This window comes from Carassius carassius, chromosome 33 (assembly GCF_963082965.1).
Source record: "Carassius carassius chromosome 33, fCarCar2.1, whole genome shotgun sequence".
Classification (NCBI taxonomy): domain Eukaryota; kingdom Metazoa; phylum Chordata; class Actinopteri; order Cypriniformes; family Cyprinidae; genus Carassius; species Carassius carassius.
The window spans coordinates 7,826,737-7,851,605 of NC_081787.1; the positions used below are offsets into that span (position 1 = coordinate 7,826,737).

The 24,869-nt window shown below is 40.9% G+C and overlaps 2 protein-coding genes across 6 annotated transcripts in view; both read right to left on the minus strand.

Annotated features, from left to right (window-relative positions):
* Positions 1-1,677: 1,677 nt before the first annotated feature.
* LOC132114087 (uncharacterized) lies at positions 1,678-5,785 on the minus strand. Its single transcript, XM_059522231.1, has 11 exons — positions 5,659-5,785; positions 4,813-4,966; positions 4,127-4,253; positions 3,676-3,974; positions 3,495-3,585; positions 3,289-3,405; positions 3,122-3,197; positions 2,757-3,014; positions 2,417-2,588; positions 1,971-2,119; positions 1,678-1,867 (listed from the first exon to the last, which is right to left on the minus strand). Exons 2-11 carry the CDS (start codon positions 4,830-4,832, stop codon positions 1,683-1,685), a joined length of 1,494 nt encoding a protein of 497 aa, XP_059378214.1. The 5' UTR covers positions 4,833-4,966; positions 5,659-5,785; the 3' UTR covers positions 1,678-1,682.
* An 11,448-nt stretch (positions 5,786-17,233) lies between these two features.
* Positions 17,234-24,869, minus strand: part of LOC132113667 (glutamate receptor 1-like) — a 60,852-nt gene continuing 53,216 nt past the window's right edge. Inside the window, exons 14-16 of one of the 5 annotated variants that reach the window (XM_059521549.1) lie at positions 24,118-24,232; positions 21,815-21,949; positions 17,234-17,640 (exon numbers count right to left, since the gene is read on the minus strand). In XM_059521549.1, the coding sequence (XP_059377532.1) occupies positions 17,473-17,640; positions 21,815-21,949; positions 24,118-24,232 (418 nt within the window). In that variant the 3' untranslated portion in view covers positions 17,234-17,472. Of the gene's footprint in view, positions 17,641-21,698; positions 21,950-24,117; positions 24,233-24,727; positions 24,843-24,869 lie in introns of those variants that run through there. The other 4 variants (XM_059521548.1, XM_059521551.1, XM_059521550.1 and 1 more) reach the window with 4 other exon arrangements.

Consider the following 24,869-nt stretch of genomic DNA (forward strand, 5'->3'; position numbering starts at 1 on the left):
CAGTGAAGAGGTTGCAGTAGGGATAAATGTCAACTCTTACGATGGGCCATTGCCGTATAATTACGAGCCGCCTAGGCGAGAGAGGGGTCAGGCAGAGTTAAGGGGAAGGGTAAATGGACAGAGGAGAGAGATAGAGTTGTGGTGTGAGGAGAATCGGTTGAGAATTGGGCAGGTGTCTTGGTGAGTGACCACAGGCTAAAGCCAGTTGTGGCTAACGTCTCCATGTTTAACACATTGCAGTATTTTTAATAAATCATATTTAGCAATATTGCTGTCGACTTTGTTGTTTTTCAAGCATCCATGTAGATTGTCACCATTTATGCCAGCAACATGTGTCTTAAAATAATTAATTTAGATCCCAGATTTTAAATGAATGTTGTAGGATGTAGGCTATAGCTTACATATGTGACGGTCAGCTAGTCTGGATAGGGATAGAAATTCTGTGCATTTCTATTCAACACAGTTTAATGTGAAATTTTGTAGAAATTGCTAACTGATTTTTAATCAGTAACTGCTTTTAGACCTAGGTGTCCGCATGTTCTGCTTCTGCAGATGTCAAGCGTTTGGGCCGTATATCTAAACAACATAACCGGACAGCTGGAATTCCGAACTTAGTCGGCTGTTATACTACTCACCTTAGTATTTCCGACGGACATTATGTAAATGAGCTCACATGTACTGTGGAGTAAGTGTATGAAAGCGGTTAGTCTTCCGGCTAGGACGGGAATATGCTGTTCATGTAAATACAGTCATTGTAACAAGGATCTTTTATTGTCATGTGAAGGGATACTGGTTGTAAGGCATGCAGATAAATGCATCTAATTGACAGCCTATACTGTACAGGGGGTGTGTCTTTTTACAGTGCATATTTACCCAAGTTTTAGGAAGTAAGTAGTCTACATGTCGTTTCTTACAAGGTCTTACACCAACCATTAGAGCTACAAGGAGGGAAGGAGAGTGAGTTTATCTTAGCACATTTGTTTAACAGGTGCTTGTGTGGTAGATGTGAGGCTATGCCATCAGCAGTGGAGAGTGTGTGCTGTAGGGAGGTCGACGCCTATTGGTCCCTTGTCCAAAACCTAGATCCCCCAGAAGACATTACCTGCCTCACACTCCATCCAGGGTTTGAAGCATCCTGTCTGAATCCTTTTGTGCTGCAGATAGCATACATGAACTTCAGACAGGAGCATGGCCCTCTTCAAGCCAGCAGACCAGAGTAGGTTTTGAGCAAAAATTATTTCATACTGCAATTCAAAGAAACAGCTTTTCTACACCAAAATAGTAAATCCTGTTAAGCAGGTTTTTAAACTCAGTGGTTTCCATATACTTCCTATAAAAACAACTTTGGTGTTGTGTAGTACAGTAGAATATCAGCCAACAGGACATGCAATATTTACCATTGGAATTGTTTACTATGAAAACATGGTATGATCAAAATGTAATTATGTCCCAATCTACACCACAGGCAGTTCCGATACACAGCATACAGGCAGGTTGTCCGCTGGGCGTACGGAATAATAGGCAGGAACATTAGGAAAGCCATACCTTCATGTGTTGTGTCAGCAATAAGGAGGCAGTTTGCAGAGGAGGGACAAACATACAAAGGTTTCCTGTGGCCCCGCTTGGAAGACGATTAATAAATACATAGTGAAACAAACTGTACTGGTACAATTGATCTTTTATTACATGTTAAAACGTGAGTGTCGTGCGAGATGGAGGCTGACTGCCTCATCCTTGGCAACCTTCTGGACGGAAGAGGTGAGGGGGGGCGGTGCAGCAGAGGACAAGACGGCACTGCTTTCTTGTAGGGCCTGTGGTGACTTGCAGTATTCCTCTACCAGAGAGACCATAAGATTTGTTGCGTATCCTTGAGGAGAGAAATGTTTAGAAAACATTTAGTAACATGGATGACTCGCATAAAGATAGATTCACACAAAAAAGATATTGAAAAACTAAGTGAAACTACTAACCGTAAGATGGTTTCTCCTTGATGGGGTGGACTACCCAGCCACCTTTCCGAAACCGTGGGTAGCGAACAGCGTAGCGTACCTCACCCTCACTAGTACGCGCTACATCTCTGTTGCCATTACTATTGAAATGTAGGGCTGCCAAGAGAAGTCTGTACGAGATAAGTAGATAAAACATTAGGTCTCCAAAGCTAACCCAATGCAGTGAAATGCAACAGAAATATGACATTAATGTTTTCAGTTCAAATGGGTATAAGACAATGACTCATCTTTGCAATTATTTTTTTTGCAAACAATATGTAATGCTGTTATCAATCTATAACATTTTGGTCTGCTATACAAGACTGCATTAGTTTTTAGCCATATTCATTCTGTCATAATTTCCTGAAATTGAAAAAAAAAAAAAAACTAATTTTATTAGTATCGATACTTTTAAGTGATAACACTACCTGCTGTACATCCCAAGAAAAGAAAAGCCAGTGTGTTTGGGAGCAAAGTGCAGAATAAGGGAATGGTAGGCCTCCAGGGAGAATGTCTGATGCTGAGGTGACAATTGTCGAATATCCTTTACCAGTGCTTTCCTGGCAGCTACACTCTCCAGTTTAGTGGCTGCTGGTGATCCTGAATAAAACGTATTCTGTCATATAATCTCTCGCATTTCATAACACAAGTAATTATTAGTACACATGGGGTTATGTATTGATAAAACCAAACTAAAATTTACAAGCACTGAAAAAAGTTTAGCCTCAAAACATTTGACATCTTTTAACATAGGCTATTATGTTGTACCTGGTTCCAGCCACTCCTTGTTTCTTGCCTCTCCTTCCAACGGTGGATGTGCGCAGCTGGTAAATGCTGGAGAGCTGTGTTCATGTATGTCCTGTACATGATTTATCATACTCTGCCATTTTGCCTGCATCTCATCTGGATCTCCTGTAGGGGTGGAAGCTGCGGTCCAATAGAGATGGTTGATAATGGCAGGCCTCCACAGCTTCAGATCCTCACAGTCCCTCTCTTTTGCAGCAGCATCCAGTGCTTTCTGTACACCTGTTCCAGAGCAGACAAACAGAGCAGAGCAAATTAATTATTAGGAAAGTGAATTTAACTACAAAAACAAGTCTGTTATATAGAACTACCAGCATCACAATACATACTTTTCCCAATATGCCAGACGTCAAAGAAATGCTTTGTTCCTTCTGAACACATTTTCTCACGTACCCACTTGGCCACCTAAAACACAAATTGATTTTATAGAATTGATTTTGAGTGATACTGTGCCTGTCAATGCTGTTCAGCTTTAGATCTCTCCTAGCATCATTACCTGCCGATTTCTGTCTGTTATCAGAGCAGACACTTGCATGTCTTGGTCCATCAGGAACTGCATACTCCGCTTTAGACCCTCTAGCTCACACCAAGAGCTGCTTGGGACTTCTGAGCTCTGTAAAACCAACTGATTATTACTGAACAGTAACTGTAATTAATCAGTAACTAAATCAGACACAAGATTTCTGTGTGACATCAACTTACTTGGACAAGCTGAACATCCAAAACTTTGTTAATTCGATCCTCAATCAAGGAGTAGCTACCATACTTGGCACAGTGTCCAGGAGAATCTGATCTAAGAACGTCAAAAACAGTTACATTTATAGGTTAATGCAAAAACACATTGACCTGTTCTACATCAGTGACGTGAGCTGGACCATTCTACCTGCAGTCACCAGACAGGATCAATCCACCCCCAGTCTCCTTCAACTCCCTGATGATCCCACTCTGCTCATTCCTCCAGGCCTGCACGATGGTAGGGATAGTGTAATAGCGCTGATGGCGGAAAAAAGTGCCGGGACTTATGCACTGCAGTCCAAACAGCTTCAGCATCCTGATTGTCTGAGTAGCCATGCAACCTGAGAAGTGGATGGCACCGCTGAGTAAAAGGTTGCAGGCAGGCATGTTTCGATGCACCTTCTCTTGGTTTTGCCAGTAACGCTCATAGCCACAAGTTCCGCAGGCCTGAAAGATGATAGAAGATTCAATACTCAAGCAGCTTTAAGATGAGCCAGTAAAAAACCTGTATAGTTAAGACACAAATAATGAATATACATACTGTACATTCACAGACTATAATTCAGCTCCTCATAGACAGTTGACAATTAAGACATTACCTGCTTGACTTTTATGAAAGTTCCTTCCGGGTGCATTATGCGTCCCTGGGTTTCCCCACAGCATGCAGGGCAAACTGTGAACAAGGACAGCAACTGCCTCTGGCAAACAATGAACTTGTCAACAGCACTGAAAACAAGAAAAGGAAAACACTCATTAATTCTGACTATGACATCAGAAACAGTTTCCATTAATAAAAAGGTTTTTACTTTGGGTCACTGAGAGATTCCTGCTCTTCTGGTTCCTCCTCAGAGGACTCTCTCAACATCTCCTCCCCTGGACTCCATGACATATCACCAGAATGGTTGACAATATCAGAAAATGACCATTCATCATCACTTTGTTCAGGACTGGCCAGTGGAGTTGATCTGTGATGCTCAAACCTTTCGGTTTGAGTCCCCACATCCACCATCTGAGGCTTTACCTGAACACCTTAGATGAAAGAGATTCATCTTAATAATTGTTCACCGATTGTACATTCATTGGTAACAACACATGCACTATCTAATGCAACCCAGTAAAAATGTATTTTTCTAACATTATGAAGTTCTTAATTTTTAATGTTTACTGTCTGAAAAGTGGAAATGACAAAATAGTAACCATGGAGATCATGAAATTTTTTGACGTAATCCTTATTTGTGATTGTTTATGGCATGTATGTTGAATGCTAGATATATAAGCTAACTACCTAATGAACGATGTAAACATCTTATGTTGCACTGTGATCCACGATGGACCAGTTCTGGCTCAGGGTCCATTGTAGAGATGTCTCCATCTCCATCAGGATCTGAAGTGGCAGTTGCACCCGCCCCGTCTTTGCTGGCAGCACTCTCTCCCATAATCTGAAAACAGACCGAGATCACAAGTTTGAACTCTAAAAAATGTAGTCCTTTCATGAAAATCCCCCATTCATGCATTATTTAAAAGACTGTTAATCTTTTCAAAATCTTTTAAAAGTACGTTAGTCCCGAGCTGCATTCCCTTGCATGTGCCTTGTTGATACCAGCTTCGATTAGTCAAAGAAAACCAAGGCAAATCCGATTTAACTAAGAAAACTAATATTGTAAAGAATTACTTGGATGCGTTTTGGAGACGGTGAAAAGTGCGCGCTCTTTCTTTCAGTCAAACATGCGCCCTGTCACAAGGGCAGCGTTTCATCTACATTACTCACCGATCAAATAAGACTTTGGCGGGACAAAAAAATCAATTTGGCGGGCGCTAAAACAAGTTAAATGCAGGAAAATTCATGCGTGAATTTAACCGAGTAGTAATATGCGAATGCGACCACATAAAATTGTAATTAAAAAAAATTTAATTTTCTGGAACCCTGTCTTAATAGCTCAATAAAATAAGTGGCAGGAGGCTCATGTGCAGCCTCACGGGGTGTAACAAGAGTAAGCTGACGGCAGCTAGGCGGGCTTTCGTGCCATGCCAAGACTAATCCATTATAACGTCAAGAAAAATACATTTGCAGAGATTACATGCAGAGCTACATTTCGATGCAACAATTTGTATATGGTATTATAAGACTTACTGTGCAAAGCTCCCGTTTTCGACGCGCAGATTCTCTGCTAGTGCTAACATTAACGTTAGACTCTTCACTCCCGCCAGATTTTGCAGGTGGACTTGCATGCACCGATGGCACAGCTCCATTTGCCAGCCTAACCCACTCTTTTCGTCGAAAGCCCATGCGAAATTCCATAAGATCTCCTTGGTTGTAGCTGTCCGGAGTGAAGTGTTTTTCACATACCACCGTGTGTCTAGTCAACGAGGAGGCAGCGAAATTGCTTCTCTTTGCCTGGACGAAACGTATCCAAGCACGGAAATCTTTGTGTTTCTTGTTTGGAAATCGGTGGACCCGATGGCCAGACAAGTTGGAGTTGTTGCATCCAAAACAAACACAAGAATTCACCATTGTGACAACTCAAACCTACTATAACTATAATAACGATAACGACAATCTCTATTTTCTGTTTCCACCTCTCAGACTACGTAAACCCACACTGAGAACCAGGGCTGCAGCGCCTATGTTTGCCTGTCGTTACGTCATATGACGCGTTCTCTGGGAAAAGGCGGTTTTTTGGCGCGTAGCTTAGAATAGGCACTTTTTTTTCCTTAATTTCTGCCCGTGGGTGTTGTAAAACATATGTATTCTTATGTACGTCTTTTTAAATTTACATTTTCATACAATATTCTGTATAAATTAAGTTATAAAATTATATTGAAAGATGGCCTTTAAAGACAGTATTTCTTGTGGCTTTATCCTCCCTTAAGAGAGTTGGGGATTTACAGGCTCTTCTGTTTCGCCCTCGTGCATGGATTTTGCACCAGGCTTTGTGAAAGTATTGCTGCGACCGAGGCCTAATATGTCCCTAAGGTCGCTTCGAACCCTTTTCACTTTCAACAAGTGGTCTTGGAGGCTTTACCCCCTGCAGAGGCGGGGTCAAGAGATCTGAGTCTTTGTCCTGTCAGAGCGCTGAAGACTTATGTTGATCGAACAGCTCCATGGCGTGAGTCCGACCAGCTTTGTCTGTTAGGATACAAAATAGAGGCCATGCTGTCACAAAGCAGCGCATGTCTCTTTGGCTGGTGGAGACTATATCTTTAGCCTATGAGGCGCGCGGACTCGCTTCGCCCTTAGGAGTTAGAGCTCATTCCACGAGAGCAGTGGCTTCATCACAAGCTTTCTCAGTGGTTCTTCTATATATGATGTCTGTGCTGTGGCAGGATGTTCCTCACCGAGCACTTTTGTCAAGTTTTACAGTCTGGATGTGAGGATGGCTCTTGGCTCCCGGGTTCTGTCCACTTGAGCAGATGCTTTCCTTGGATTCCAACTATCAGGTACGTCAGGCGTTATGGTATAGGATTCCCATACGGTGACGTCACCGCAGAATCGAAGTGCTCCTATGAAAGGGAACATCTCGGTTACATATGTAACCACGGTTCCCTGAATAGGGAATGAGATGCTGCGGTCCCAGCCGTTCCGTACCTTGATAGCATTTCTTCAGTTCATGAAATCTGAGCGAAATAGCGCGCGGCACTCAGGTATACGATGCGTACACATGCGTAGGGTGGTGCCAAGCGCTATTTGGCCAATAGGATTGGCGGGATGGTATAGGGCTTCAGACATTCGTCACACCGAGAGGTGTTCCCATACGGTGACGTCACCGCAGCATCTCGTTCCCTATTCAGGGAACCGTGGTTACATACGTAACCTAGATGATTTCTTGGGTCGCGTCGCACCGTTCGCGTCCGGTGTTGTGTAATATTCGGTTCCCGTGAAAAACTGTTCCCGTGGGTGGAGTTTACATGAATATACATTTGTTCCCTAATCAGTGCACGCTCCTCAAATCGCTACTTGGATTATTTTGAACAGGTAACGAACTGTCAATGTTAAGCACCGAAGCATTGTAACAGTGTCAAAACAATGCAGTTTGTGTAATATTAATTGTCTGTAAGCTGATTTGCTTGATTGATTGCAGGCACACAGAAAAACAATAAGCGACTAACCTATGCTAACCTTGGGATATATAGTTTCTTTATCATATTTTTTTTATGTGTTTAGCTTTTTATACATTTCATTTGTGGGGCATTAATTGCTGTTTGAATAGTATGATTAGCTAAGTTAGGCTACTGGTGACTATTACTGCAGTGTATTCACGACAATGCTTGAAACAAATATATATGCCGCCTAATAAATATAGCTATAGGCTAGCTATCCTGTGTCATTATAAAAACTTTAGTTTGTATGTAGCCAGTGTTTCTGTTACCTATATAAGTCCCATACATAGGCTACTGAAAACAATTTTCTTGCAGTGAAAATGTTAATATTGTAGTCTATCTAATTTGTAATTGGTTATATAAAACGGTGCATAAAATCCTTAGTGTTCTGATGCAGTCTTCTTGGACATAGGTCAGCAGCTACTCCAAGAATATTATTTTTACATTTGGATAAGAAATCATGTGTCTCATCATCACCAATGTTATAATATGGCTTTGATTTGCTTTGGTGATGTTTCCACATATATTGATCATCATGTAAAGTCACTGTCTGTTTCAGACTGGATGAGAGAGCTGAAGTCACTGGCACAGTAGCTGATCATTGTATGAACTGGACATACATGGAGGCTGTTCTCACCGAGAGACAATAAATATCTCAGACACTCACCTAATTTTGCATTGCTTCATTCCATGCTTACTTTCACACAACTTTCCTTGTCTTTTCAATTTGAGTTATATTCATAAAGCAATTACTTCTGTACTTGTCATAGTAACATTTAATGAATGTAATATTTATGTATAAACTATTAAAAACAAATCCCCACAAATGAAATATATAAAAAGCGAAATACATCAAACAGTAAAAACTGTATTAGGTAAAATAGGTTAAATTAGCTTATTGATTGCTTTTCTGTGTGCCTGTAATCAATCAAGCAAAACATGAAAGACAATTTATCATATTACACAAACTATCCATTGTTTTAGCACTGTTGCAGTTAATGGTAATTGACGCTTAACATTGACACTTCGTTACCTGTTCAAAATAATCCATTAAATCAAATAGAGTTTTGACGAGCGTGCACTGATATTTTCAGTTCCATTCGTTTGCACGTTGTTTCAAGGACACGCCCATAATAAGGGAACTAATGAATATTCATGTTAACTCCACCCAAGGGAACAGTTTTTCACGGGAACCGAATATTACACAACACCGGGCGATTCATGATCAGAGTCAGACCTCTTGAACCACCACTATCACGTTCGCGCTGGAAATCTTCCGCAGTCCCCAATTGGCCAAAATTCTCTGTTCGAATTTTCTGAGATCATCTACTCTTCCTACTCTTATCTCTGTAAGATCTGAATTTTTGAGTTTGAATTTTTGACATTGAATTTTAGAATACTGAATTTGAAGTTCTGAATTTCTTCATCTTGAAAACTTGAATCTGATTTTTTTTTAAAAATGTTTGCAGTATAAGAATTCAATACAAAAAAAACTAGCTGTTTGAAAATACATGTCTATAAAATTCAGCCATAAAAACATTTCAATTTGTTAAATTTCAAATGTTCAATATTCGTTTAAAAAAATCAAATTCAGAACTATTTAAACTACCACCTAAAATAAAATTTTGTTAGATTACACTTGCAAATAATTCAAATTTACACAATTCAAATTCAAATCATTTTGTCATAATATTAGCTCCATATTTATGTGGCAGAAATGGGCTTCCATATACAATAGGTTTTTATGAGGAACAAATAAAAATTTGTGTTACACAGAAGATCTTAACAATTGCGCTAACTGCAGTATTTATCTCTGATTTGTGAACAAATAATTATTTTATTCTATAGAATTGTATCATGTTCACATTTGTTCTTTGATTCATTCATAAAAAAAACCATCCAGATTTCAAGTTCAGCTTGCTGACTCAACAATCCAGTCACAGTGGTTATCCGGCTTATTATCAGTGAATTGAATTTAAGTTTATTTCCTCACACAAAGATACAGTATTAATTTCAGAAGAAGATAATTTTACAGTGATTTAGCTTTTTTATATAATTCTTGTAATTGCATGGAAAAGAGCATGGAGTATGATTTAAAGGAAGATGACTATCTGTCATGTTTCATGTATGTTTGATTCTTCAAACCACATTCATCCATCCACTGTGTACTGTGTACCATAATGCCCCAAGCTATTCTGCCTCTTAATGATGGGATGATAGTGTCAGATCAGACAGATCAATATTCTGCCCCCTTACGATTCATATTTATATCAGTCTCAAAGCCGAGAAGCTTAGGCTGAGGCGTGCATTTCACTTAAGATATCCTTTGCCTGTACATTTCATAGTGCATGACTGCGGGTAATAGAATGTTTGTGTATGTATTTTATTGAAAATCTGGATGTGACACCGGATGGTCTGAGACCCTCTGCTGAGATAAAAGCAGTTGTGACTGAGTGGGCTACAACACGATTGTGCAGCCAAAAGGAAGAAAGATAGATGGATCGATGGGAAATAACACAATTCACAGGGAGCAGTGTATAAGAGAAGAGAAAAGAAAGAAAAAGAAAGAGCGTGGGATTGAGGCACAGTGGCAGGTGTCATGGATCCTCTCATGGCGAATCACACACCCACACTGTCTTCATTATGTATGCTGTTCAGGCCCACACAGTCACACACATTACAATGCCATAGTCACAGTGTGAGCAATCAAACAGCTCAGGCTATCCGGAAGCTGCTCTTTTAGACTTCCTTAAAAATGCTTTTTTTTTTACTTGATGAGAGGATGTCATGTAAGTTATTGTAATATGCACGGGCTTTGATAAAGAATATTTATACAACAGTCAGTTCCAGTCCTCGAATCAGGTCTGTGTATTAGTGGTGGAATTTTTAGGTGACTACATTAGGTCATGACAAGTGACCATCTTTATGAGCGAGACACAATCATTAATTGAACTGATTTGTTCAAATACACTGCTTGATTTAGGAATTCAACAAGACCGTGTGAGCCATTGAATTGTTCACTCAAACAATTCTTCCAAAAACACTAATTCATTCATTAATGCCACAACTCGAAGTCTGTAGCGAATTGTTGGGAATCACTCAACTTTCACGGTTTGCTTTCAATAACAAAAACATTTAGTGGTGATGCAATGTATAATTGGATTCAGATAGTTATTTGGGTTTATTGTTTACAATACATATATTTTATTTGCTTAGACATCTTCAATGTTATGTTTCTGACTTAAATGTGCAAATGTGACTTGAATATTAACCTTATTGAACTGCTATTGAAGCAAAATCACACTTGTGAATTTTCATATATTTCATCATTTTTTTTATATTTTTTTCTTATATTTCTTTGGTGGTGTGATGCAAAAAACAGCAAACACAGCTATACCTGCCAGTAACATGAACACACATACCTTAAACATTTTATTTTTGGTCTGTGGCCAAGAGCACAACCTTCACTTAAGAAAGTAATGATGCAGTGGAAGATCAACGAAGTTAACATGTCACCCACCTCTGGGGAAATAAGAGACAAACCCAGATTTCACTGCCTGACTACAGCTTCCCATGAACAAACGATACATTTTCTCCAGTGTCACTGCTGATAACAGGACTATGCTGAAAATGCCACATCTCCCACTTTACACAGTACGCCAGCTTTCAGACTAAACTGTCCTACTTGGAAACAGAACAGAACTGATTACAAACCTGATATGCAAAAAGAGAAATTCAGTCACAACAGAGGCTTGCCTATATCATGTGTGGAATTACAGTACATCTAACAAATCATCTTGACAGAATGTCACAAATGAGTCTCTGGAGCATTATTACACAATGCATCTCCACGTGAGGTTGAGGATGATTCCTGAAGGAACTGAAACAGACACTGGTGAACATTGAAGTTTCAGCACAGCGATGTTGTGATTAATACTGGCTACAGCTGTGACTGGAACATTTTAACTTTATGCTAGATTTATCATTGTCACAGTGTCTGGGTTGTGTCCCTGGGTTTCCACTAGATGTCCTCCTTTCTCACGGTGTCTGTCACCTTATCACTTCCTGTTCCCTTATTTGGTCACCTTCCTCCTTGTTTAGTTAATTGATTGTTCCCCACCTGTCTCCTGTTTCCCCTTTATCCTTCTGTGTATTTATACCCGGTCTGTCTGAGTCTGTGTTACGGAGTCCTTGTTTAATGTTAAATGTTAATTCATGTCCGTCAATGCCTTGCCTTGCCTTGCCTTGCCTTGCCTTGCCTTGCCTTCTTGTTTATGTTATGTTTGGATTTACCGGTTTTGACCCTGCCTGGACTGTTTAACCCTTTGGATTTGCCCTTTAATAAAGTCACATACCTGCACTTGGTTCTCTCTCCTGTGTTCTCTGTAACACCGATCGTGACAGAAGGACTCCGTCACTGCAAGAGCCAGCGGTATGTCGGCTTATGTCTCCTCCCCAGCCACAGTGCGGGAGAGGAGTGGATTTGAAGGAACTCGCCTGGTGGTTTTCCGGGGAACCAGAGGAGGTCGCCGAGGAGGGAGTGGTCGAGAGGATACTCAGCACCGCTCTCAACCAGGGACGCCCTTCGACCCGGGGCTCGTGTGGGATGGATTAGAGCCACCGTCTCACCATGGCGGACGGAGAGGAGAGAGGAAGCGCACGTCCGCCACAGTGGCGTCACTGCCCATGATGGCCGCTAGTCCAGCGCCACGAGGCAGGATGGACGCCAACACAGCACCACAACCCAAGGCGATCACGAGTCCAGCGCCACGGTGCAAGATGGCCGCCAGCTCAGCGCCAACGCCCAAGAGGGCCGCTGACTCATTCTTGGATTATTTCGCTACGCTGTCCAAGATCCTAGAGATTCCCAAGACGGTTAACGTCATGGCTGCTGAGCCCGCGCCACAGCACAAGATGGCTGCCAGCCCAGAGCCACAGCACAAGATGGCTGCCAGCCCAGAGCCACAGCACAAGATGGCCGCCAGCCCAGCGCCACAGCACAAGATGGCCGCCAGCCCAGCGCCACAGCACAAGATGGCCGCCAGCTTGGAGCCACAGCACAAGATGGCCGACTCAACGCCTGAGTCTCCAGACAAGGTGTCACCGACTCGCCAACATAGAGGGCGGAGGAGGAGGAGACAGGCGTCTACCGTTCCTCAAAGCCCAGAGGACGTTCCCGAGGCGGTGCCCGATGCTGTTCCGGAGACCGAGGCGGTGCCCGATGCTGTTCCGGAGGCCGAGGCGGTGCCCGATGCTGTTCCGGAGGCCGAGGCGGTGCCCGATGCTGTTCCGGAGGCCGAGGCGGTGCCCGATGCTGTTCCGGAGGCCGAGGCGGTGCCCGATGCTGTTCCGGAGGCCGAGGCGGTGCCCGATGCTGTTCCGGAGGCGGTGCCCGATGCTGTTCCGGAGGCCGAGGCGGTGCCCGATGCTGTTCCGGAGGCCGAGGCGGTGCCCGATGCCGAGGCGGTGCCCGATGCCGTTCCGGGGGCCGAGGCGGTGCCCGATGCCGTTCCGGGGGCCGAGGCGGTGCCCGATGCCGTTCCGGGGGCCGAGGCGGTGCCCGATGCCGTTCCGGGGGCCGAGGCGGTGCCCGATGCTGTTCCGGAGGCCGAGGCGGTGCCCGAGGCTGTTCCGGAGGCCGAGGCGGTGCCCGAGGCTGTTCCGGAGGCGGTGCCCGAAGCCGAGGCGTCTCAAGTCTCCACAGGCAGTCCAGAGTCGAGTCAGGTTCCAGTTGACCCTCCAGAGGCGAGTCAGGTGCCAGTAACCTCTCCAGAGTCAGGGCTAGTCACCGCTGGTCCTCCGGAGTCAGGGCCAGTCACCGCTGGTCCTCCGGAGTCAGGGCCAGTCACCGCTGGTCCTCCGGAGTCAGGGCCAGTCACCGCTGGTCCTCCGGAGTCAGGGCCAGTCACCGATGACCTTCCAGAGTCAAGTCAAGTCACTGTGTGGTCTGCTGCTCCGCCCTGTTGGACTCCGGCATCGACCACAGGGGCGTGGTGGTCATCTGCTCCACCCTGGAGGACTCTGGCCTTGACCACAAGGGTGTGGTGGTCTTCTGCTCCGCCCTGGGGGGCTTCCGCTCTGACCACACGGACGTGGTGGTCTTCTGCTCCGCCCTGGGGGGCTTCCGCTCTGACCACACGGATGTGGTGGTCTTCCGTTCCGCCCTGGGGGGCGTTTGCCCTGACCACACGGACGTGGCGGTCTTCTGCTCCGCCCTGGGGGGCTTCCGCTCCGACCACACGGACATGGTGGTCTTCTGCTCCGCCCTGGGGGGCTTCATGTTGTTTTTTCCTTTTGTTTTTGTGTTAATGTCTTTCCCTGTCCCTTTCTGTTAGTCTGGCCCTCTGTCCCTCCCCCTGAACCTCCTCCGGTCCTCCTCCCTCCTGGTCTTTCCGTGTTGTGTTTCATTCTGGTGCCTGTTCCCCATGTTTTTCTTTTCTGGCCCTCCGTCCCTCCCCCTGAGCCTCCACCTGTCCGCCTCCCTCCTGGTCTGTTTTGTGTCTGTCGTGGAGCGTCTGGGAGCCGCTCCGTAGAGGGGGGGTTCTGTCACAGTGTCTGGGTTGTGTCCCTGGGTTTCCACTAGATGTCCTCCTTTCTCACGGTGTCTGTCACCTTATCACTTGCTGTTCCCTTATTTGGTCACCTTCCTCCTTGTTTAGTTAATTGATTGTTCCCCACCTGTCTCCTGTTTCCCCTTTATCCTTCTGTGTATTTATACCCGGTCTGTCTGAGTCTGTGTTACGGAGTCCTTGTTTAATGTTAAATGTTAATTCATGTCCGTCAATGCCTTGCCTTGCCTTGCCTTGCCTTCTTGTTTATGTTATGTTTGGATTTACCGGTTTTGACCCTGCCTGGACTGTTTAACCCTTTGGATTTGCCCTTTAATAAAGTCACATACCTGCACTTGGTTCTCTCTCCTGTGTTCTCTGTAACACCGATCGTGACAATCATCTGCTCAATAATGCGGCAGTAAAATGGTTTAGATTTCTATGCATGGCTCAATTAAACTTGAAATGCAATGTGTGGCATCAGACCAAATGAAGATGAGGGAACAAACACCTGTTTCTTTGTTCTACATTTTGTTAACATCTCCATAATTAGGGCCATGGGGCATCCCAGTTAACTCTTTCCGTTGATTCTGCAGGGGACCTTAAATTGACAAAGATTAAAGAATTAATAATTCCTAAAATGAATGGGTTTGAGAGAACATATGCCGACTGGTTAAACGCCACTGATTATGTGTGGGATGCACCTGTAGGTAATTAAAACACTCTACAATGAGTCAAGCTCTAGAGATCTACAGCTGAAAATACATTAAATACCAATCTTTCAGAGATGGCCACTTGTCAGGTAATGAAGAGAAAGTAATGAATGAATAATCACTCTACTTTACGCAATTATTATTCATATAAAACAGCATTCATAGCAATAAATATTGTTCTCCAATTTCATACATAAAAAAATAATAATAATAATTCTCACCTAAAGCAAGAATTTGTTACAAAAACTAAAATATGATTAATTTCCCAAGGTTGAAAAGCAGTGACCCAGCTCTTGGTGACTGTGGTTAGAAAAGTTTTATTCATTATTGATTGAATTTATTTTCCAGTAAATTTGATTCAGCCACATCTCTCTTTTATGATAAAAAAGAAAAATAAACAATACAATAAAACAAACAAAAAAACATCCCAAATTAAATGCTCAAGACCCTGGAATCGTCAAGAAGTAGGTGAGTATGAAGAATCAATTATGCATTAAAATACCCCCAAAATAAAAAAAGTTTTTTTTTTTAACATTTATAGCAGAAACACAAAGAATCCATTTCTCTCTTAACTAATCAAAATCATCACCTTTATCAGTGAGAATATCCAAGTAACATTGCGTCAGCAAAGTGTAAAACACTTCAATCAACTCTTCAAAATCTCACAGCGGTATAAATGTTAAATGTCTCAGTTGAACGGTACAAATCTTTACTGCTTATAAAATACTGCTCTCATATGAGGCCATAAAGGACCACAGTGTTCTGTGCCTAATAAAACACGTGAAGAAAATGGAAAGAAAAAGCCAGAGAAATATAAGCGTTTCGATGGCCACACAGTGTCATGTTTTGCAGTACGATGGCAGTGTGCAGGGGAAGGCTGAATAGGTACAGGAGTTTATGTTGAGCTGGAAGCCATGTTCTGAAAGCCTGCAGTGAAGAAGCAAAGAGCTCAGAAAGGTCAGATTGGCCCCAGGAGCTGATCAATGATATCTCCACAAATATCATCTCATAAGGAGCCTTGTCATGCAGTGCGTGTATATAGGACAGAACAGCCTATGTTTTACCAGTACTTGGATCCTGTTGCTGTTCTGAACAATTTTCTTTGTTAGTTCTATTAACAGAAAATTACTTATAGTCAACTCAAACATTAAAAATCTGCCATTTATTTACCCTCATGTTGTTCCAAACCTGTATGACCTCCTTCTGTTGAAAACTAAATGGGTAGTAATGTTTTTGTTCATAGGCAGAAAGTCAATGGGCTCCAAACATTGCATATGATGGACATCAAATATGTAAAATATTTTATTGTGTACACCTAAGAAAATTTCAAACGGGTGACTTTTGGAACAACGTGGTGGTGAGTAAATGATGACAGAATTTTCATTTTGGGTCCTTTTAAGCCATGTCACATGTAAGCCCTCACAGATGTATTTTTATTTTACAATTTTTGCACTGATTGTAGGGGGAAATCTGCTGAATGGATTGGAGTAAACTGAGAGTGCTACACACTTAGTATTATTAAATTAGCTAAATGTTGCAGGGGATGTGCAGAAACTGAATAATGGGCATTTTTTTGTAACTTTTTGTTACAGCAACATCATTCAAATGAACTTGTCTAAATGTAGTCTCAATGGCTTCACTTTAACCAGAACTGATGGTTTGTGTTGGGGACAAACTAGCTCATTAAAGCAAATTTACCCATAACTGAGGTCAAATTTGACTCCGTCCTAGGAGAGCTCCCAATGAAGAGGCAATCAAAACATGTGGCAGCTCGCTCCCAGGTCTCCGATGAGGTATGGTGCCTGAAACAAGGCATAGCAGCTATGCAAGGTCCATGAAGTGGGAAATTACAGAGCAAGATAATCAACGAGTTCAGTTCCGCTATGCTCTACCGATCGACAACAAATCAAATTTATCCCTCACTCAGTTTCGGAGTATTTACACTATGGACAGGTTGATAAATGAGCTGATATGTTTCTTCAATAGGTAGAGTGACCGAGAGAAATAAGCAATGTTGTTTACGGTGCACTGGATCCATATACTGTAAGATCTTGCTTGTTAGCTTACTCTTTTCTGGGAAAATAGGAAAATTAACTCGTTTTTGTCATTTCATAGAATGTATTTGTGCAAAAAAAAAAAAACATCTCAGTGAGCTAATCTTTGTAAAGAAATTCATGTTAAAGACAACATTGCTGAACACTGATATGAACTAAAATATTGCACACTCAGACAGTAGTAAACAGGTTTATAATATTGGCACAGCGCGAGTGTCGAATCAAAACATATTTTTTTTAATTCATGACATAAACCCCCCCCCCCCCCCCCCCCCAAAATAGTCCCACAGGCTTGTTATTGCAGCACATATCCCCAACCCCCCCTTTGTAAGTTTTTTTATTGATTTTTTTTTATTTTATTTTATTTTTTAGAAAAGAGTTTTATTGGTGGCTATTCACTGAGAAGAGTCTTCAAGTGCATTTTGGCAGTACGGCGCGTCTGTTGCGGGCGGGCAGACAGACATAGGGGCAGACGGCAGGTGAACGGGAGGTCCATGTGTTACATATGACGCGTGCCGCTCCGTCAAGATGGTCACATGCCAGAGGCTCCCAGGCCCATGCTGGCCCCGTGGCTCATGCACGGCAGTGTCTGCACAACTTTAGGGAAGTCATGTGTGACAATCCGCCCGTTCTCCCCGCCACTACCGTTCCCGCTCATCCTGGTCAGCGTGGAGCAGCGCATGGCATCATTGATTGATTGCTGGGATGGAGACACAAAAGCGTTAGACAGGGATACGGAAATACATGCAGGACTGTTTGAAAGATGCTCAATTTTAGTAGGAGACAGTAAAAGATGATTTAAGCATCTGCCTAATGGAGTATGCACATAAAACGTTTTGCCATGTGATGACTGGATAATTAGTTAGACAACATTTGTGAAGTGAACTAATCTTCAGGCTTCCGCCAACAGATTTCCATCTTTTAGGTTTCCTGACTGTAATTGATCAGCATGGTGGCTTGGGGGATGAGGGCACAACACAATGCCTTCAGCAAAGCAAACAGTTGAAACTCTTATAAAACTTTTCTAATAATGATGCATTTTGGGAAATAATCCAATATTAGCCATATTGCTATATTAAATAACAACAATAGCTCTCTATCCTATTTGAAAACCTTCGAATTTTATAAAATGGATTCATTGAAAAAACGTTCCTGCCTACGAACATTTGTGCAAATCTCCAAAAACGTACCTATACATACAATTCACTGCAGTTTCCAGCTGAAATGACCACTAGTGGCAGTAAAACACTAACAAATATGACTTTTACACATTATCAATTAGTAAAGACTTATTTTTGTGTTCCTTGCACAATACTGTTATTACCTCAAAACACTTTGCCCTAGTGCATGATTTGAAAACTAATACATTTTAACATTTGCATCACAGAACCAGCTCCATATGTATGGCTTTCATGTAGTGAACTTGCTTGGTAACTCACCTATTAAAGTGTTATACTATGGATGATGAGTTGTTTTTTTTTTTGTATTATTGGAGTACGTTTTACAAGAATATACTACTTTGGTAAAATTTCAGTTTCTTAGTAATTATTTCCAAAATTTACAAGCAATTATTACCTTGTCTCAATGTACAACCTACATAATTTTTTTTCAGTATAGAAGCAAACTAAAATGTAATTCCTTCAACAAATGCACTGTTATTTGACGTTTGCTTTAGTTGACATTATTGGTTAGATTTAGTGTAGGGAAGTGCATCTCCATAACTGAGGTCGATGTGATACGGCTCTTGATGCATAGCCAATGATGCAATATATTAAAGATATATGAAACAGCTACTGTTGCGATGCGACATGACATGATTCACACCTATTATGATGCAATGTAATCCGTTTTCGAACGTGCTTGAGAAACAGTTTAGAGAGGTGAAATCCATCTACATATAAAATGTTGGTCACATCTACTAATAATTATATATGAATAAATTGTTTGTTACCAATGCAAATATGTTAGAAACGATACATTGCGATACAAATGCCAACTTTTATCTGATGCACACTTTTTTAAATCGATGCATCGCATTGTAAATTTTATGCTGAAGCACCGATGCGAATCAGTGAATCTTACCATCCCTAGTTTAGTGTAGGTAGTTAGTTATTTTAAAACGTGATATAGCATTCATCTTTTAGCATTTGACATTTCTGAACTGACGCAATACATCAGTGTAATAAAACACAGCCAGATTCACATTTATCTGTCTCTGATAAAACTGAACATTTTTTAGAGGCTCTCACTGGACATTTCAGTTTGAAAGTGTCGTCAAACAAACAAGAAGCTATGAAATATTTTACAGAAATGTCAACAAAGGCAAGTTTTTCAAATGAGTTTGGGTTGCAATTCCATGCTTTACCAGCCATAACAGTACTGGGCACTTGGGTTCAAAATAAATGATTTGCTATGTGAATGACCCTTATTTGCATTAAAGATGTGTTGTGGGCTAATGCCGTGAGTTGACAAGTTTTAATTGCTTGGCTAATGCTGTTGCATTGTGCCCCCCAGGACCACCATATTTAGGCCCTCAAAACCAAAGCTGACACTGTAAGGCATCTCTGACAAGTTGGTAGAAAATAACCAGTCATGATAGGCGTGTAACGAGCTTAATTTCCTACGGTGGTGTGGAAGTGGGAAATGTCATCGTTTTATTGCTGCTGTTGTGAGGAGCAACCCGCTATTGTAGTCGCAGCCAGTGGGCCTGAAACCAAGGCTAATGATGTGTCCCTTTAAATCGCATTTTTCCAATCTAAGAATGATTTCATTGCCCTACACTTCAGCGCGTTAGGGGATGAAGTTATACGCCTGATGCAGACTAATTAGTTTGCCTATAATGACTCAGATTCCTGCTTGCATAATGTGAAAAATGGTAAACTGTGAAATGTGACTCCTGTCAATTGAATTAACAAAGCACATATATATTAATCTTTGCTATTATAGTATTGCACAAGTGTGGAATACCCAGGTAACTTGTTACAAATCCTAATTTGGGTAATTGCCTGTCATAAAGATACACTGTCACAAATTACACTGAGGTATCTGTAAATGTAATGGGTTATGTTCATCTGAGACCTTTTTTTTTTTTTGCAAAGGAGTTTCTTTGATTTGTCAGCCAGGGGTGCGTTTCCCTTACAACAATGTAACTCACTGATTAACCACCATAGTGGTTATGCATTGTTGTGGAAATTAACTAGCCAGTCACGGTCACATCTCCGTCGTGAATTCAACAATTTAGGGCCGTTGTTAATGACGTCACACGCATGTGGTGGAGTAATAACTTCTGCTAATTAACTGATTCGAGATCTCTGAGATACTGCTGTGTTGAAGATGGAACCTGATTACTAATGAACTATGCTTTCGGGAAACACTGAATTGCTGAACTATGTTGGTAACGACGGAACTTGCAACCATAGTTTGCTAACAATGCTTTCTGGAAATGCACCTCTGGCCTGTTTCTGCCATAGAATAAAAAATAGAGGTAAGATGTAAATTCAGAATTTAGAGAAAAAAGGCAGAATTGTGAGTTGACAAGACACAGTTACCTTTATTATTTTTTTTTATTCCATGGTGGAAACAGGTTTCCATAGGCCTGTACGTAGGTTGCTTGCTTATGATACATACTTTCAATCATCTATGCATTAGCAAGAGTACATTAGGTCAGATCTGACATGGATCTTATTGTATAAACATGCACACGAGCTGACTGATGCATAATCTTGAGTCCAGATGGACTATTTTTGGAGTCGTAGTGGAAAACGGAGACCTGCAGTGTCTCAGGGGAACACTTGCTCTGTTTCATGAATGAACAGAGACAAGATGTGTATAAACAAAGCTCTATTCTATGGACAGAGCGGCTAGCAGACAACGGGAAACTGAGGGAGTAGGAAATAGTGGGAAAGAGAGAAAGTAGGGGTGCGTGATAAATATCGTCCGATAATTAATGCGCATCTCGTCAGTAAAGCCGGTTCTCTAATCAGCGGTAAATTCCATCAGGTGTGTGATTTCACATAGAGCAGCTGTTACTTCACGGAGCCGTTGTTAACTGACTAGCTGCGCAAATAAATGCTGATAATGAACGTGGATTTGCGCAGCTAGTCAGTTAACAACGGCTCTGTGAAGTAACAGCTGCTCTATGTGAAATCACACACCTGATGGAATTTACCGCTGATTAGAGAACCGGCTTTACTGATGAGATGCGCATTAATTATCGGACGATATTTATCGTGCAGCCCTAAAAGAAAGAGAGGTTGAATTAGGAGTATTAAATAGGGCTGTCGAGATGTAGTAGCATGTTTACATACACTAACAATTGAAATATATTGTAAAATGAAAACTGAAACCTATTTTTTAAAAATATTAATATAAAAATAATTAGTTATAAATTGAAAAGATAATAATTTATTGTCTTTAAATGAAATGAAATGAAATTATATTTGGGGACATTTCTCAGCAAATATATTTTGATTAACATAAAATAATCAATCAAATCAAAATAATAATAATAATAATAATAAAACAAATTTATTGTTATTTTCATAAATAAATGTTTCTTAAATTTGATTTTGGACAGTCCTGCTATTAAAATAGGAGTGTAAGAGAGACAGAATAAAAGAGGTGAGAAGAAACGGATGATTCTGAAAGTGGGCAGCAGAAGCTTTGAATCTGGTGACGGTTAGATGTTAGATGGGGGCAGGTCAGGCTGCTACGTGGGCAGGATGTGGCCTAGTTCTCTGCAGTACTCGAGGTTCCTACCCCAGAGTGCTTTATATCTTAACAGTGTCGGCACCGTACAGGCCGTAACCCTGCAGCTCAGTGTAGCTGCTGTCTAAGGCGGTGCAGTGAAAGGCCTGAGCGGCCCGCGCAGACACCTTCATTCTGCGGGACTCTGTTCTGGACTTGTAGCAAAACTCCACCAAGGCCACCAGCATGGCCAGACCCAGACCGCCGATCAGAATGTAGAAGACCCCAGCCACATTGCTGAGGCTAAGAGCACTGGTCTTGTCCTACAGGAGAAGGAAAAATGTCTTAGATGAGAGTTAACTTTATAAAGTGTTAACAAATTCACAGGGACAAAAACAACAGAAGCACTCCTACACATTACATATACACATTTATGCATTCATCCAAACATCTAAACATTTACATCAAATAAAGCTAAAAGGAGAACTATCTTGAGCAATGTTGCAAATGTAAAAAAATACTGTGGCTCCAAAAGTAGCACTATAATCATTTGCTTAAAATGTTTCCTGCTCCTACATGACCTACATGAATACATCATGAATATAGATGACTATAAATATTTAGTTTTTGCTGAAACAACCTTTTTTTTTTTGACTCCTGAACTTGCATTATTGCTTAATGATATTCATAATGCAATATTTATTATGAAACATCTAATTATGTTAACTTATTTAACTAATATAAATAATATCATATTATGAATGAATACTATTATTAAATATTAATAATGTCATTTAATATTAATAATAAATACTGTTGTAGTATTAACTAGAACATAAAATTATATCTATTGTGAATACCATTTAAATTTATATTATATAAAAATAACTAAAGATTATTCTAATAATCTAAAAATGACTGGTTAATAATATAGGTTAAACACATGCTAAAATATGGCACAAATTGGACTCATTTAAAATGAGGAACATGCATTCATGCACTAACAAGGGCAGTCTGTGTTCACCTTCGACTCATTTAGCACTTATTTAACCTGCTAGTTAGCATCTTCTCTAATTTACAAGCTACTAAACAATCACATACAGTATCACAGCTGCAAAAGACTATATTAATAGTTGGCACCCATGCAGCCCAGGTCATGAATCTAAGGAGATTTGTATTTGTATTTAATCAAAGGTGATATAATAACAGTCTAAGGAGCTTAATCGGTGTGCAACCGCTTCTATAATATAGCCACATAAGGTAGGTTTGGTGTCATCTGTGTGTGCCATGCAGGTGGGTTTGGTGCTGTGGGGTGCTTGGTGACCGGGGCCTATGACAGCACAGACAGCTGTCCACTGGGTTTGCATCCAAATACATGCACACTCCAAGGGCAGACAGGAGGGAGAACACAGAGGCTGAGGACCACAAGGGAGGCTTGACTCTTACGGATGATCGGAGCAACATGACCAGTCTCTCTCCAGAGCTCCATTCAGAACACCAGGCTATTTTAAACAAAGTGAGTGTATCATGCAGTGACTCATCCAGTCTATAATAATGGCCTTTCTCTTCACAGCTCCTGGAGCTAGACATACTATTATTTACACTTGAATTAAAAATTGTTATTAAATTGTATGGAATGTATGAATCTATTATAAACATACATATAAAATCTGTAATTTATGACAGTAAAACAATAATGGTCAGAAATGTTCTGAATAGTATACTAACATAATACCAGTTTAGTGCATAATATACATGTACACTACAAATATTAAGTCATTTATAAACGTTTTTTTAAAGAATTTTAAACTTTATTTATGTCAAGGATGGATTAAATTTATCAGAAAAGTGACAGCTAATACCTTTACAGTATAATAATACTAAAGATTTTTATTTTAAAAAGTTATTTTGAACTTTCTATTTTGAAAAAACAATGATATAGTCATGATATTATATGCACAGTCCATGAATGTATCAGAGATTAGGATTATAATTGTATTTATTGACTGGTTATTATGGAAATATTCCCATATGCTACAGTTTATCTATTTTCTTATTTTGTATTGTATTTGCAATTATATTTCTATATAGAGGAAACGGGTAATGTGAGAGAATAAATGGACATTTTTGCAATTGTTTGAAGCTCTTTGTTAATGCTTTGTAAAACAAAAAATTATAAATAAATAATAACCATTACACCAGCACAACTGTTTTCAACATTGATAATAAGAAAGGTTTCTTGAGCACCAAATCTGCATAACGTTTACACAATTTTCTTTCTTTTTTTTTTTTATAAAATAACAAAATTTTAATAAAGCAAAATGCAAGCTTCTACTACTAAAATGTGTCCTCTAACATCCAAAATGAAAGAATACAACACTGGAGAGAGAGTAAGAGCCGCCCATGTCCAGATTCCTAACTGAACCTTCTGGAAGGTTACTGAGAGGGCTAAACTGAAGGGAACACAGCAGGACCAAATATGTGAACTGACCTTTCTTCCGGAGTCCTTGTTTCCACACTCCCCCTTATCGTACCACCATTTGTTTTTCAGTTTGTCTAAGACGGCTTGCTCACTGAGTTTCAACACCGCTAGGTTAACTGGGATTCTTCAACCAGGAAAATAACATAAATAACATTATCCATGTTATTTTATGTTATTCAGCACACATTAAACACATGCCCATAAATATATCAACTCAACTGTTCTGTTTCTTTTTCTTTTTTAATTGACTGCACACATATCAGAAACATGTTGGTAGTTCATTGTAAAAGTGATATGGGTTAATACTCCATCTAGCGATGCTTCCTTGCTCCCTGCTGCAAGATGTGTATTATAATATCACTTTGGGTAACCGGCAGACCGCAGACACTCCACCTAGAATAATGTGAACATGGTCAGCTATTACTGACCAGTTGCCATGATATGCCTTAATTTGATCAAAATGTCTTTGCTATTTATTAATCAACCAAAATGTGTAAGTAGTATGCTCAGATTAGTCCAGATTGTTTTGGTCTAGAGTGTTACGTCGGTGTGAGTTGCCGGTTACCCCCCCCATGGTAGTGGTGGTGTTACCCGCTGGGTTTGTCACATTGGGGCTGACCTTGGAATCACCTCCTCCGCTGCCACACTCTCCCTTGTCGTACCACCATTTGTTTTTCAATTTGTCCAACAGGCCTTGTTCATTCAGTTTTAACACTGCCAGGTTTACTGGGTTTCTTGAAACGATAACGAAATAATATCTT

Bases quoted from the DNA above. Each gene is read 5' to 3' on its own strand.
- LOC132114087 (XM_059522231.1), bottom strand. From the start codon at position 4,832: ATGTTTACATCGTTCATTAG. The intron at 4,254-4,812 runs GTAGTTAGCTTA...TCTTGTTTTCAG, and splicing joins ATGTTTACATCGTTCATTAG to TGCTGTTGACAAGTTCATTG. The intron at 2,120-2,416 runs GTAGTGTTATCA...TATCTCGTACAG, and splicing joins TTTCTTGGGATGTACAGCAG to ACTTCTCTTGGCAGCCCTAC.